The sequence below is a fragment of the Nilaparvata lugens genome, chromosome 2, assembly GCF_014356525.2.
Source record: "Nilaparvata lugens isolate BPH chromosome 2, ASM1435652v1, whole genome shotgun sequence".
NCBI classification, from domain to species: domain Eukaryota; kingdom Metazoa; phylum Arthropoda; class Insecta; order Hemiptera; family Delphacidae; genus Nilaparvata; species Nilaparvata lugens.
The window spans coordinates 31,741,797-31,759,157 of record NC_052505.1 but is presented as its reverse complement, the minus strand read 5'-3'; the positions used below and the strand labels follow the sequence as shown (position 1 = coordinate 31,759,157).

At 33.5% G+C, this 17,361-nt stretch overlaps 1 protein-coding gene across 3 annotated transcripts in view; it reads left to right on the top strand.

Annotated features, from left to right (window-relative positions):
- The window catches only part of LOC111050584 (rhodopsin, GQ-coupled), a 173,483-nt gene that overhangs the window by 94,183 nt on the left and 61,939 nt on the right, over positions 1 to 17,361 (top strand). For all 3 annotated transcript variants that reach the window (XM_039421016.1, XM_039421017.1, XM_039421015.1), the window contains exon 6: positions 14,674 to 14,935. In XM_039421016.1, coding sequence (XP_039276950.1) covers positions 14,674 to 14,935 — 262 coding nt within the window. The remainder of the gene's footprint in view (positions 1 to 14,673; positions 14,936 to 17,361) is intronic.

Sequence of the window (17,361 nt, the reverse complement as noted above, 5' to 3'; positions counted from 1 at the left end):
TAATTTATAAGAACATTTTATGAATTTACTTGATATATGTAGGAAGCTTACTTCCATGCACAGCCCGAACTCATATAAAACCCTGAGATCTCATGTTGAATATTAATTTATTAATAATTATTATTTGTAAATTGACCAATGTATATCATATTAAATCTGCAGACCGAACAGGTTTTTAATTGTAGAATTCTGAATTGACTGGAAGTCTAAGCATCAGTATTAAGTATAGTATATTTATAAATTTTTAAAACTCCCTATTGTGAATGCTATTAAACCCTGTGATAATTATTCAGATTTTAGAAAAGAATTTATTTAAAGAAAATTATAGATATAGAAAATTTTATATACACTGTTTTATGGGAATATATTTTGTGTTTTATGTCAGCATACAAATCATAGAAATTTATTTTATCCTAATTCATCATTGCAGCAATTTTGCGAGCCGGACGGCCTTAATTTTTTGTGAATTTATTCGCAAAAGAGGGAATTTAGCAACTACTCTTGCGAATATCAGGTTTACATCTTTACACAATGTCACCCAACCAGTGGGGCAAACGTTTACAACTTTACATGGTCCAGGAAATATGCGATGTACAATGAATCACACAGAATTACATATTCTTTCCATCTTCCATTTTAGGTTGAATATAAGCTCAGCTCAATTAAAAAAATAGTAAACTATTCTGCCATTAATGAATGCAATATGAACAACTCTCTTCCATGAGGTGAATAATTTTTTTCCAACATTTTCCGGCTACTCAATGATAGGGGAGTGATAATTATTTGTATAGGTCTTCTAAGGAACCATTATCTACAGCTGGTATCAATCAACTACACTTCAACTCCAAACTACCGTTGTAATACCAGTAGCCTACACATTGGTTGAGTTCAAAGTCACTAATCGGTGAGTGAACGATGAGATCGGTGAGTGAACGTGGCTCTGAACGATGTACTGTTTTGTCATTGAATGATTCATAGACTCACATGCAGCGCTAGATTATTTGGGATTGAAATCGGTCATTAAGGGGACAGCCTGGGAGATCATTAGATGCTAAAGATCTTGAAGATTTTTGTGATCTATAATATTACAAAAAATATATATTATATAATATCTCGTGCTAAAATACCTCAATGGAACCTTTAATTTCAAGTGTAAGAGCTAGCATTGGGAAGGCATAGGTATTGTGCGTTTATACCTCTTCAAGGTCTTTGGTCTAACTGATAAGAAAAAAAATATGTCATATCCGGTTCGTTCACTGATCAGTTAATCGTACTTCTCCACTGATGGAAAAGAACGTAAATAGAGTAGCTGAATGTAAACATACATGACTGAATATGAGGTTGTTTACAAATGATGGACTCCATTATAATGTATTTGGGAGCAGAGAAATGCATGATTACATAAATTCAATAACATTTATAATATTTTACAAAGCATTTAGAACTACTCCAATCACCTGATGGTTTTCCATTTTAATTGATTACAATGAAATAGGTTAAGTTCTAGTTTTGTTTACAAAATATGATCAACAAGGGAAACATCTGTCAGTCACGACTCATGAGCAACCGTTCAGCCACAGAATACACACAAAATGGAGGGTATCAATCTAACCAAGATTTGAGTGCACCAAAACCACGACACATGACTGCATCATCTTGTTAGAAATTAAAACTACTGCTGTATTACAATGCTACACTTTCTTTCAAGATGGCGGATTATGGAGTCAAGATACTAGCCGACTTTCCAATCTGTGGTTCATCTGTGATCAGGTTTTTTACTAAACGTAAAAAAACCCCGATGGAATTAATCAGTGGCTTTGAACTCAACCAATTTATCATAGGGTGACGTGTTTATTACGGCTGGTAACTTTAGATGCTAAATCATAATATTATCTCAATATGATCTTGAATCATGATCATCTTTCGTTCTTCGGTAGCCGCTAGGCCGACAAATTTGAAAACATAGGTCTGTAAAATGAATTAATAAATAATCATTATTAGCCACCCTATTAAAATTTCTGGTCATAAACCATCCCCAATGAAAAATACACACAAACATTCACACAACATATTCCCAAAGTTTCATGGCGTTATGTCAAGTATTTTTCAAGTCATAGGGAACAAACACACAAACAGACATTCATTTTATTATATATATATATATATATATCTATATATATATATATATATATATTATATATTATATATATATATATATATATATATTATATATTATATATATATATATTAGATAGAAGATTTTATTCGGCTCAAACAAAAGCCTCTCTAAATGGAGGTAGAATGATAAGGTTGACAACATTCAGTTCTGTTGTTTTAACTTTTTTTTCAAATCAATTTCAAAAAGTTTATGTAGTACCTACTATTGTGTTTGAGACACTTCTGGTGCTATCATAGTTTTACAACTATTCTGTTCCACACTCCTATCTCTTGCAGTCGTTAACCATATCTATAATTCAATAAAGAGTTGGCTTATACATGTACGGGATAGGAAAATTATGTTTGACGCATCATCACGCCTTAACTACTGGACTAATTAACTTGAAATTTTGCATATAGGCTAGATTCTTAATTAACCAAGGATGGTTATAGGCCTATTTTCAATTCTTCAAGATTTCATTACGTCAAGTTTTCAGATTATCAAGTTTGAAAATAGATCCTTGCGAAGCACGGGTTCCTGCCAGTAAAATATAAAAGCTGGTGTTCAAATAGTATGATATGATTTCTTAAACAACAAAATTTCCAAGTCAATTATTGTGAACTATCTGAATAGTTTATTTTTGATTATATTAATTTCGGGCGCTCAGAGTGATTATTTTTGAATTGAAAATTTGTTTCAATTTCGACACATGGTAGGCCTACATAACGTTCATCTCTTCTCTCCATTAATAAAATCATGCTATTTTCATGAAAAAAAAAACAAAAAAAATCCTCCCTGAATTTCAATTTATCTTCATTTTTTTAGCAAACTATTCATTGAGAAAATAATGCTCCACTTTACTAACAGAAATGAGTTGACCATATGATTTTGACATGGACGATTTTAAACAGATAATCACGATATCAGGTTAAAATGAAAATAAAAAAAAACAAGCGTGTGTTGAGAGAAGTTAAAAGACTTTGTTTTTATTTCCGGTTTCCTAGCAACGAATTCGAATATGATAAAACCTATTTGTGTCGAGGGGGCGTCCGTTGCTATGCGGTTGCTATTCGAAACCGAATTCAAACCTAACACTGTATCACACTTATCGGAATTTGCCGAAAACGAAACTAACCGAACCGAACCGAATGTGTGTGAAACTAGCCTAACGAAGCGCTACTCACTGTGGACAAGGTGCTGTTGATCTTGGCCTCCTCAACAATTCGCCTCCAATATTCTCTCTGACATGCCCGTCATACCAGTCAGGACTCTTGAAGTCTTCGTCTTCTTCTTCTTCTTCTTCTTCTTCTTCTTCTTCTTCTTCTTATTCTTTTTCTTATTCTTCTTCTTCTTCTTCTTCTTCTTCTTCTTCTTCTTCTCTTCTTCTTATTCTTCTTCTTCTTCTTCTTATTCTTCTTCTTCTTATTCTTCTTCTCCAGTTTCAAACTCACATACCAGTCATGACTCATGACTTCTTTGCATGGAGATGAGGACTCCACCACTTGCAACAACTTTTCAAGTATCATTAAGATGTACCAAGTTTTATTGATTGGTTTCATCACAAACTAACTTTAAAAAAATGTTTGCAGGTCAAATTTTATTCTGTGAATTACTCTTCGGTCACTAACCTTCTTCTTATTCAACTATCCATAATGTTAAGCTGTTTGTGGACTACCTCTTCATCCAACTCATCATCTCTCTGCAACCTAGGAATCGGATACTTGAAACTCAAAGCTGATTGAAGCTGAATGGCTTCCTCCAATTAGCACCGTCAGTTTCTCATCGTTTCCCGATGCTTTCCTTCTTTATTGTACGCCACCAATTCCTTCGATTTACCAGCAACCATTCATCAAACTCCAAAGCTTTTTGGGTGATGAAATTCCTGCTGACCTCCTCCCGAACGGCTTTGTAAATTGCAATGTGATATCCATAAGGAAACAGGTCAATAATTACTCCTTCTAAGACATAACTTCCATTTGAGGTTTTCTGAAAAAAAAAACTACTTGCAATGTCTTCGCGACCAAAAGTGTGAATGGTTTCAAAACGGCTACAAATTCTATAAGAATCTATTTCTGGAACATATGCTTCAAGATATTGACATATCTTATTTGATATGCTGTTCATTCCTTCTGATATTTTTGATTCTACTCCCAAAAATTCAATTCGCTCGATTCTTGCATCCAACTTTAAAACATCACCAAGACAAATACTTGCCACCATATCACCGAATTCTATATATTCACGTACTCCAATTACAGTGATTGAATGTTATAGTAAATAAATTTGAGCCACAGCATACAAGGCAGACGACGGAAAATCGCGGTAATTTTCAGAATGGTGTCCAACCCCAACCTTCAGCGACAAATTTTTTCTCGAAGTTTTTTCAAAACAAATGGAGGCTGTAATCACCAAAACATTTGAGATCACTGTTGCAGTAGAAGAGAAAGTCCATTTATCATATTTGAAGACAAAAATTGAAGCATGCCACGGATATTTCCCAAATAAATCGAAATAATATTTATAATTACCTCTATCGAAGTCATTGTTACTGGTAAGTTGGCCACATTGTGGTTGGCAGTTGTTATATTCCTCCCACTCACCGTTTCGCAGGCAGACTCTCTTGAATCATATCCATATGTTGAGACTTGTATCTCCAATGAGCACACTGGATAGTGCCAGGTTCAGCTGGTAACTCGCAGCTCACCTCAACACCTTTAAGCGTTGTGCAGGAGAAAATCATTGAATATGAGTCATACTTCGGAGCACATTTTCTATACATACCTTTGTATACCTTTGAGCACCGGAATAAGCTCACAGGTATGATAGCTAGGATTATTGTCCATCGAAGCAAACTGCGAAATCAGCCGGTTTGATTATTTTCCTCAAACTGTAACATCCAACACCAACAACAAACTTTCCATCGCCATTGACGCTCCCCCCTGGACTCAACCTGTCCCCTTCACTAGTCACGTAATGATACTCCTTGTTATCAGGGATAAGCATGGAAATAATTATTGCAAGAGCCAATAGCTTCTCAGAGCTTCCGATTATGACTTTGGGGCATTCATCACCTGCAAAATAATCAGATCATATTATTATAAATTATAATTACATATTCACCAGTAGTTATTGATTATCCAGAGTCATGAGGAATGTATTTCGATATTGTTATATTTCCTTGTGTCGAAGGCAGAGTGAAAGACAACCATAATTTTATGTGAAATACATGGAAGCTACTTTCCCTTCGAAATATTGTCGGACACTGGGATGGGGATAATTGAAGTTCTGGAGTTGTAGCATAGAAAAATGGAGTATAATGTCGACTTCAAATTTATTGAATTGAAACTTGTATCCTACCTGACTGTATTTACTCCAGCGTAATGCTCTTAATACATTTCAGATAGAGAGTCTGGTGAATTTATTATTCTTATTCGTGCCTGAATACGAGGCAATAATTTGAGTCAGTCGTAGCAACTCCCTCTCAAGTGGTGTTCAAGTTGATTATGAATGATATTATAATATTCGATAAATTATTAAATCTGATGGTTTTATAAACCAGGATCAGTACCAGATCAGTAGCTTAATCATGATCGCAAATAGCAATGAATAGATAAAATCACTTAAAAATGGCACTAATGTCCGGAACATGTTGTGACAAAATAATTTGAAAGGGTACTGAGAATTATATTTATATTTACAATAAATGTATATTATTTTGGCGAAATCTCTTCATGGTTCTGATTTCGAGCAGATTCTATAGTAATCCGGGGCTACAGAACAGCATGAGCCTATTCAATGTCAATACAATGTAATTGTTCAACTGAATACCAGTTATGATTCACTTGATTTTCTGACAGTTCTCAACTCAATGCTAATAATGCGATTGATTCAATTCATTTAGTATTATTAAATTTGAAGTAAATTACACAAAGTAAGTTGCACAAAAGCCTGTTAAATTTCAACCGAAATCAAATAATATGAGAATCAATCGGAGAAGCCCTCTTTTCAAAGAAACCTTCTCTTATTGGTTTTCATGGCATTTAATAATGATTGAAATTCAACTGACTTTCGTGCAACCGGGCATATGTGTTTATACTTGTTTTGCAATATACATTCATTAACTCACCATTGATGGACTTACACATTTAGACTTGTATAATTTGGAATAAAACCATTTTTGGCTGTAGCCTGTGGTGTATTTAGGAAAGTTTTGAGATATCGAGAAATTATATGAACGATTTTAAGATTGTGTATTTCCAATTGAAAATCCAATCATCTTTGACGCAAATAAAGTTTAAGTTACAGAACTATACTGTATATTAGAAGTTATTAGCTTTGGGAAAATCCCATGAAACCAATATGATGATTGAGAAACGCAAACACTTCTGTCAATCACACTCACTACATATAGCACTCACCTATTGTGGGATTCACAATATAAAGTGAATAACTCACTATTTTCAAGTTCTGATAGCTTATTGAATGTAATCATTCTATTATATTCGGTTTTTAATCAAATCAAATTCAAATTTCTAGTTTTTTTATTTCTGGACTGAAAAGTGGACTCAAATCAATTCAAGTGGAAGACATAACCCATCATCTTTATTCATTCATAACTCTACCTTCATTGTATTGTATTATAATTTGGTGAGAATGTGAGGACGGCATAGTTGAAACTTTCATTTTACCGCCCCCATATTAGATTCAAGTCATCCCGGTAACTATGATAAGATCTTTTCAAGATTTGATAATAAATTTTCTTAATTTATTTGAAATATTCTAGTAGATCATTATATTTCTTCAAAGCTTACAAACGATTTGTCAACGATGCACAGTTGAAAGAGGATGAAGACATCCAGAGTAGAAGAAATCTACTTTTTGTGATAGAATACTCAAATTGATCCACTTTTCCAAAGAGGGAAAATTGGAAAATGGTAGGTCAGAAAATATAACATAGTGTTTGTGATATGAATATAGTGTGACTCACCCAGCGTTGCAATAAATAGAAACAGCATGAACTCCTCGAGACATCCTCGTACACAATCACCTCTCGCTTGAAGACTATCTTTCCTCTTATCTGTTTATAGAGAACATCACTTCGAAAATCTTACTGTTTTCTATCATTTTGCTCTACATCCACAACTATAATTTCTCCTCGGTCAGATATTTGGTTTCAAAAGGAAAAAAAACACATACAACATTCTGTGTTTCCAACTTCACAATATTATTGTTATCGTTGTGGTTCTAGCTGTTTATCATTTCCTAGGACTGAACTAGAACTTGACTACACTTGTTCAATATAGAGGAAATTATTTTCATCGTAGACTTCCGAATTAATTGTGGAAAATATCCTTCTTAAAATGTATGACATTTCAGTTTCCAATGAATAGTACATAGTTTCATGTACATAGTAAATTTATATTGACATATTGCTATAATAATTCACTCATTACACACAAAAGGATATAAAGGATATCAACCATAACGCTATGTACTCGAAAATGTGGATAGATAGTAGATTTGTATAAGAGTTATAGATTATAGTATCATTATTAAGAATTTACTAGAACCAATAATTTGATGTAAAAGCAGTTGTATGAAGCAATCCACGTATAGGCAGCCATGGATCTGAGTCTACTAGAACTTTCGAAATCGGATTGTCTGAAGTTGACAGAAAAAAGACGAATAAAAAAGAGGGATTGGAAGAAACTTTGAAGAAGAGTAATTATCTAGAGTTTTCGATTTACAGTTATGTAATTTTGTTATTTTCATATTTTATTTACTCAGTTGTTTTTTTCAACTCTTCAACTGTCTTCAACTTGTCTTTATTCCCTCTTCCTATTCAATTATTCTGCTCTTTTATTCACTATCTACTATTATATTTTAAATCGAGTTCTTCATAATTCACCCTAATCCTTTGCCTTCTCTCCCGTCGTTAATCTCTCTTTTTAATTTTGAAGTATATTATTATTTTTATGTACTGTAGCTCATAAATTAAGGGTTAAGTGGAAGAGGGGGCTCTTATTGCGTCAATTTCGCCCTCATCACATTTAATATTATTAAGTGTAAATAAAAGGCATTTATCCATCTATCTAATATCTCTTTCTCTCTCTTCCTCTCTCTCTCACACTATCATTCTCTCTCTCTCACTCTCTCTCTCTCCCTCTCTCTCTCTCTTTCTCTCTCGAATTAAGAGGAAGTTAACCAAATCTACAACACAAAATACTTATTTCCTGAAATTCAAATACGTTTGATTTCTTTTTTCTCGTAATAAGTTTATCATTGAACAATGAATAATTTTACAATGATCCCGAACCTGTTCTAAGGATACAACAAGATAATCTTTCTAAAATTTAATGCCATACCTCTGTGCTCGTAGAGTGTCATGTTAGACAATACACTGCTCCGTTATACTGTATATGGAATTCAATGGCAAATCCCAGAAATTCATAGCGGTTTGTCGTATCGGGAAGAAGCTGCATAGGATATCACAGAACACAGGCAATATAACTGTAATCTACCATTGTTTTCTTCTGGAATGTACATCTGAGATTCTATTCGCTTCAAGAGCTAAAAGCGACCCTTGTAACCGCTACTTTCAACAGCATCATTGTGAAAGGGAATAGACCTGACGAGAGAGAGGGCAAATGAGGAAAGCGTTCCTGGAAAATTCAAAAGCTACCTTCCTCTGTCTGCCTCCGGAAAATCCGGGAAAACTGCCGGCGGCAAAATCTGTATGCAGCGTCTGAACTATAGTGAAACTGAACTCTAACTGTCAGCATTGTTTGAACGGGAAGCATTGATATCATACATAAGGGATGCTGACAGTTTGAAGTAGATCTCACCATCGCTAACTAGCAACTGGCTGCCTGGCTACTCAACTATTAAAAGCGACTAAAGCAAACACAATGACGTCATGATTATGACGTCACTTATTAATAACTGTGTGAAAATTTGATCGTTTCGAGTCTGTGAGACCTTTTCTAAACACAACTGCAACCGCATTCAATGGAAATGATTTTCTTGCACAGAGATTCGTTGTGTTTGCTCATTTAGGACTTTTTCTTGCCATTTTTCTTTCTCATCTTCGAATATTTTATATCTTTCATCATTGTTAAATGTTTTTATTGTTCATTACCGTAATACCACCTCATTTTTCATCATTGTAATAGTAAAATTTATATAAATTTCTCATATTTGAACAGTATTTTCTACTAATCTTTCTCCTTCTCCCTAGTTTTTAATTTCATATTTACATTATTGATTTTGATTACAAACATCTTTATCTCATCAATTCCACTTAGTTCTCTAGGTTCTTCAGGGTTGGAACGAATTCTATTCTATTAATTTATTGTAAAGAGAGAGATTGATTGATTGATTGGTTAATTGCCTTTATTGATGGCGGAGTTAGGACTCCAGGTCCTCTCTGCCACACAAACCTTCGAGAGAGAGAGAGAGAGAGATTGATTGATTGATTGAGTACTTTATTTATGTAGATTACAATATATACTGGCTTATATACTTATATACAATAGCTTACAATACAGCAAAATTATAGATGAATTTACATAATATAGACTAAGAAAATAATTATTATTGAACTGTATATTATATGAAAAAGCAGTTTGTAATATAATAACTATGGATAATTATATTGTTATGCATCAACATAAATGGCGGAGTTTTGGACATATCAATGTCCATTCTTCGGAAAGAATATTAAAAATATCCTCCCCACTAACTCTCTACCAAAACGTTAATTATTCATTAATTAAACTAAGGATTTATCTATTAATGGAAATATTGTAAAATTTTTAATTAATATGAATATTTAAGAGAAAAAAAAGAAAAAAACAGAAAATTGATAAAGTAAAATAATTATGTAGGTAGATAAGATCAAATTATTGATTAATAAAATGAAGTAGGCTGAAAGTAGATCAGGGTTATCAACTTTCAGTAATATACAGCAGTATGCAGTGAATAATTAAAATAACATTCGTTTTTATTATATATATATATATATATTAAATACTATATATATATATATATACAATTCATTCTATAACAGGTTTAAAGGTTTATATTTGTGGGATGGGTGAGGGATGGTTGTCATGTGATCGTTCTAGGGCCGGACAGTTTCAGTCATTTGTTCCAAAAGATGATTTTTTAAAGTCAGGATAAAGCTCGCTCGGCTCTCGATGGACATGATGGAAACAGGAAGTGCATTCCATGCACGACAGGCACTGACTAAGAAGGATTTTGGGAAAATAGTAGTTCGATGATTGGGTATCCTTAAAATACTTTCTCCGGTTCTAGTATGTGAAGCATCTATCCTCCTACCTTCAGAGACAAATTTGAAATCATCTTTAAAATAGTTCGGATTACCGTATTTCTAGATATCTCTAACAAGCTTGACTATTCGAAAAAGCCTTTGATCGGGAAGCTTTAATGTTGAACTAGCAATGTGGGCTGGGGTGATATGATCATGGCGTTGGAGAGAGTAGACGAAACGTAGACAATAATTTTGGCAACGCTGTAGTTTATCATACAGAGTGAATATGGATTAAATTAATTTATAATCTGTTTATCGATCAAGCCATTCCAAAGCAGAACTCACAGCCCTGTAACTATCATTTTATTATATTATTTTCTTTTGATTTATAAACAACTATTAAATTGTCAATTGTATACATGTCTGGTATTGTTAAACCAGAACACATTATTACTGATCACCACTATTCACTTGAAAATTATAAATTATTATCTGCTTATCTTGTAATGTCACAAATCCGATAATTATATAATATATTGAAATAACTGAGCATATCTTCCAGTTCGTTTCCTTTCTAAAAACCTTAATATCGTTTTTGACACGTTACCATTGGTATTCTGGTAGACCTCAAATGGTCAGTGAAACCAGTCAGGAAATTAATTGAGTGGAAGGTTGTAGGTGGTTGCTAATGTATCAGTTGATCACTGCAGAATTAATCAATATAATTTTGCTTACATTTGCTCTCACATTGGTCGCTGTCGGTAGCCTAGCTCATAATTTCCAGACTAAATTAAACAGTGAATGCGGCCTTTTGCAGGATTTAGGTCAATGTAGCCCAGCACTGATGAGATTAGATTCTGTATTCAAACCTCTTCTCAAAAATTATATTTATTTAATAAATTACTTATTATTAATTCTGATAGCGGTGAGAGACACAAACATACATGGATTTGTGTTCTATATCTTTGTTCAGGTTGCATTGGCTCTTTATCAGAACAACAAAAGGGTAATAGTTTTAAGATTGCTTTATTTAAGCTCATTACAATTGAAATATTCCAATCCCAAATCTGGGATAACCTACAAATTTCTCGGTCCATATAAGAGATCAAGGTGTGTCTATCAGTATACCGCTGTTGACCAAATAAAAAATCTCTTTATTTGTCACCTTGTATGTGACACATTCAAAATGTATCTTAGTATATACGTCGACGCGGGATTAAAAGAGGAGCATACCTGTCAAATTTCATGAAAATCTATGACCGCGTTTCGCCGTAAATTCGCAACATATAAACATTTAAACATTTAAACATTTAAACATTTAAACATTTAAACATTTAAACATTTAAACATTTAAACATTTAAACATTTAAACATTTAAACATTTAAACATTTAAACATTTAAACATTTAACACATTTAAACATTTAAACATTTAAACATTTAAACATTTAAACATTTAAACATTAAACATTTAAACATTTAAACATTTAAACATTTAAACATTTAAACATTTAAACATTTAAACATTTAAACATTTAAACTTTAAACATTAAACATTTAAACATTTAAACATTTAAACATTTAAACATTTAAACATTTAAAATTTAAACATTTAAACATTTAAACATTTAAAATTTAAACATTTAAACATTTAAACATTTAAACATTTAAACATTTAAACATTTAAACATTTAAACATTTAAACATTAAACATTTAAACATTTAAACATTTAAACATTTAAACATTTAAACATTTAAACATTTAAACATTTAAACATTTAAACATTTAAACATTTAAACATTTAAACATTTAAACATTTAAACATTTAAACATTTAAACATTTAAACATTAAACATTTAAACATTTAAACATTTAAACATTTAAACATTTAAACATTTAAACATTTAAACATTTAAACATTTAAACATTTAAACATTTAAACATTTAAACATTTAAACATTTAAACATTTAAACATTTAAACATTTAAACATTAAGAGAAATGCCAAACCGTCGACTTGAATCTTAGACCTCACTTCGCTCGGTCAACTACGCACATTGGAAGTCCATATTGAGATATAAATGTAAATACTGATTGTTGGATAATTTTCATGAAAATATAGTGCATCAGATTAAGCTAAGGCTAAGCACACCTGAGGAGGAGCGGCTTGGTGATACAAAGTGTTGGTCTTATGGAGGTTGCCTTATCACACCGTTCCACACCATGCCCGATTCAGTGTTTGTGAGTTCTTCCATTCAAACCAGTAAGCAAGAAGCACCTGGATGCAAAATACTGCATCGCACCTTCTCAGGTGTGCATCCAGCTAAAGTTTGTCTTGAGATGCATTAACTATTTGGCGGTACGAAGTTCGTCGGGCCAGCTAGTGGACAATAAATATGCAAAATGTCACCTTGGACATCAGATTATGATAGTATTTTAATCAAATTCTAATCTCGCAGAACATCCGGTTTGAGAAGAAATCAATTTGCTCACGTAACACCACTCTCCAATTATGTTGGTGGATGCTGATTTCAACGTCAGTTGCAGCCTATGTCAAACAGCGTTGAACAACTACGTGCCTGGGCCTGGTTGATCCATTATTGTGAGTGGTGCTCATTATTTCACGCCCACAACAATCTCTCATTGGCTGAAACCATCACGTCATTATAGAGACTTAATTTTGTTGGAATAAAACATTAATAGTTCTTACACCTATAATAATCTACAACGAAATTCGATCCATGATTCAATAAAATAGAACTGTCACTGTGACAGAATTATCAATCCCGGTTTGGTTGTTGGAGAGAAGGATATCTTCTGTATCTATATCTTTTGGATTATATTCTGGTTGGCAATGCTGTACAGCTAGTGCTGCAAAACGACTTTTTCTTAAAAAATCAAAACTTTCATAGAAGTTTGAATACAAGTTAAAAAGCCTACTGTTTATAGCTTATTTACCAGATCATACCGTTTGTCTGTTCTGATCTCTTCTGATAGAACAAAACTACGTTCTTCCGATCATTTATGTCAAGATGTGAAATAATTTTCATTATTTCTGATCCTTAGACCTAAAAATGTAATATTTTGTAGACGAATGAACTTGACATTGGAGAGCATTTATTTATCACTAGCAGGTAACCCGTGCTCCGCAAGGGTCTAATCAGATCCTTGACAAACTGAAAGCTTGATTTATTGTAATCTTGAAAAATTTAAAATAGGCCTATAAACATTCTCGGTAAATCGAGAATCTACATGCAAAAATTTCAAGTTAATGAGTCCTGTAGTTGATACGTGATGATGCGTCCGTCATTCATAAATTTCCCATCTCGTACATGTAGGCCTATAAACCAGTTTTTTCCTTTATTAGCCTATAGTATAGATCTGTAATAGAGAAGAAACTGATAGGAAGTCAACATTCTCCTCGATCGTAGGCTGAGATCTCAAGTCTTATGCTCGTTTATTTGAGAATTGTCTATTCATATTATTACTAATAATCCTATTTTATTAAGCGAGCAATTTTTGTATTTTTATATCTGGTTATTTATTTATATTCATATCTGGCTATTTATGTTCAACGGATCTCGATAACGGCTCTAACGATTTTCACGAAATTTGGAACATAGTAGGTTTATGATATAAAAATTCGATTGCACTAAGGTCTCATCCTTGGGAAAACTCGCTGAACGACATAAAAAAGATAATTCATCCCTGGCTGAGACTTTCGTCGTCTGTGGTTAGTAAAAACGTGAGTGAGCGAGTGAGTATGTGAAAATTCAAAATATCGCATCCCCGAAATTCATAAAATAACATAAATTTGTATATTTAATAGCTATTTAATAGCCAGCTGTGAAATATAAACACGATAATTTTAGAGAATATTGTGTTCCGTCATCATCATCTTACGTACAAGGATTAGGTTAATGCCTGTTCTGACTTACAAACAGCTTATTAATATCTATATTTCAATTACAAAATTACGCTATAATATATCACTCTAATTACTGACAAACTTACAAACAGCCTCGGATTGTGTTCTGTTTATCAATGAATAAAAATAACGAGTGAAGCTCGGTGCCCCGATATTTATAATTGTCTAATCATGTATATTATCGAGAATCATAGTGGTTGGGAGATGGAAGCAATCTTTCACTATTCTCCTCCCAGATTTAGACTAAAAATAGTTTAAAGAGAAGATCAAATCACTAAATTCAAACTATAATTCTTGTTTGTCTGTTTGGTTGCAGGTCTGTTTCCTAGCCTGGTCCTACTGCTTCGCTCTCTCCCTTCCACCACTATTCGGCTGGTCACGCTACATCCCCGAGGGATTCTTCACGTCGTGTTCGTGGGACTACTCCTCCCGCACCACTGCCAACCGCGCCTTCTACATCTACCTGCTCATGTTCGGATTCGTGCTGCCTGTCTCCATCATCTCCTACTGCTACACATTCATCCTCATGGCCATATTCGAGCATGGCAAGGAGATGACTTCCATCAAGACTCATGAAGGTTGGTCGCAAGCAAACTATAGGATAGAATAGAATAGAAGAGAATTTTATTGGTCATAAAATATTCACATGAATACATGGACTTCGTCAATATCATCCACGCAAAATTACTTTTTACTTGGAGGTCAGAAGGAGTTTTGTATAGACAAGTTCATACAACTACAACCAACTAACTACTTACTATATTATAGTAATAACTAATAACTTATATAGTAACTATAATAACTAATAGTAGTTACTATATTATAGTGAGTAGTAAGTTAGTTGTAGTTGTATGGACTTGTAGTAGTGAGTAGTAAGTAAGGTGATACTTCTTCTCTACCTCTTCTTTGTACTGCTCTTTATCCTTCTTCCTCTCTTCCATTTCTTCCCTATCCTACTCTCACTTGTGGCCCCTTCCATACGCACTAATAATAATAATAATAATAATTCAAAAAATCTTTATTGACATCAACCACAACAACAAAAAAATATAATAACTTGATAAATTTTATACAGCAATGGCCTTCAGGCCGTCTGCCAGGAGTTGACTACTATTAGATTCTACAAAAATAATTATTAATGTAATTAAGTCAGGAGAAAGATTGCATTATCAAGTGTTGAACTCCTCAATCAGCTGAGATCGGTACTTCCAGGCTATTCTAATAAATTTTATCAATTTCTCCCAGCTCTCCCTGTTCAATATATCAATAACCTGTCGCTCGTTCAGCTCTCGCACTCCCCATATACTAAATCTGAATTCCGATAAAATTGAACACTTACCCAAGAAATGGATGATATCTTCATTTTGTCCGCTGTTGCACATCGAGCATAGCAACTGACGACCCTCCCTTCCCACTCCTCCACACGCACTATTTCATTCTCATCCTCTTCATAATGTTATAGTGTATATTTTGACTGATTATCTGAATATGTATTTTGTAATGTTGTTTTTGGGCAATGAGGCCTAGTACAAAAAATAATAAATCAATCAATCTTCATTCTTTTCCTCTAGCCCTTGTCTAATTCTTCTCTTTCTCCTTTTCCTGCATAATCTTCTCATTTTTCTCCTCTTTATGCACCATTTCCTCCTTCTTCTAACTTTTCCCACTATAGCATCTTCCTCCTTGCTCTCCCCCTTCACACTCTTCTCCTGAGGCTACTTCTTTCCCATCAAATCCACATTCTTATAAATACTTTTCAGCTCCTTCTTCTTTCCCCCTTTCTCCTCCTTCCTCTCCTCTTCAATCTCCTTCTTCTTCCTTCCCATCGTCTCTTCCTGCCCACCCTTCATGTTCTCCACTTTTTCTCATTCTTCTCTTTCTCAAACTTTTCCTTCTCATGGCATACAGTATTTCTATTTCTCCTTTCCCTCTTTCAGTTTAAATACTCATCTCTCTTCTCTCCGACACCCTGTTTTTCCCCTCTACCCCCATCTCCCCTTCCTTCTTCATCTTCCTCTCTAACTTCTCATTCTTCTCATTTCTCTTCTTTTTTACCTCTATACCTAACTACCTCTATGACCTTTTTGCTTCTTTCACCCCACTACCTCAACCACTTCATCCTTTCCCCATCGCTTTTCCATCTCTCAAAAACTATCCCTTTTTCCTCCACCTTGCTTCATTTTCGAAATCAATTCTCCGCTTAAATCAATCAAGTATCATTTCTTATCTTGGTTCAATTACTGTATAAACCAGTTGAAAAGAGCAATACTTCAATGGAATTCAATTTCTAATCTTTTTTTGCTCTGTTTTGAAGAACTGAGTATAAATTTAATTTCTTGGTGAATATTGTGATTGAAGCTGTATGAGTTTGAGTATCATCCATTTTTTATTTCTTTCTTTCTTTCTCCAGAAACGTCTTGAAAAATATTGGGTTTGGAGCACTATAGTTTCTGGAACGATCGACTCTATGAGCTTGATAAATTGCTCTTGACATTTATCAGCTTTCCTGAACAAGAGCTCTGCTCCTAACTTGAAAAACGATTCTCTATCTAGAGAGCTCGATGTTTCCGATATCAGGTTGCTCCAACCATCTATAGTTTCAATCTATGGATTCACATGAATCTGTCAGAATTCCTTGAAGCTCTCATCCAACCTTCGTTAAGATTTCAAGTTCAACAGGATTAATTCATTAAGTGTACAATTTATAACATTTAATACATTAATTAAAACGCATTCAAATTAACACATGAACTTCACAAACAAAACTCTCACTCAACAACAGCGCAACAATTTATTACGTCAGTTAACATGTACCAGAACTTCATTCACTAATTTACTGCGGTTGAGGTAGGGCGAACTTCATCTTTATCACCATGGTTTGAAATTCACGGAGGTTTGTGAATATGTTACAAGCGTGTGTGGGCTGCACTGATTGTACAAACATGTCTAGTATATGTATGTATTTGTACATGTACATGCATCCTGTGGAGTTTGTGTATGACAG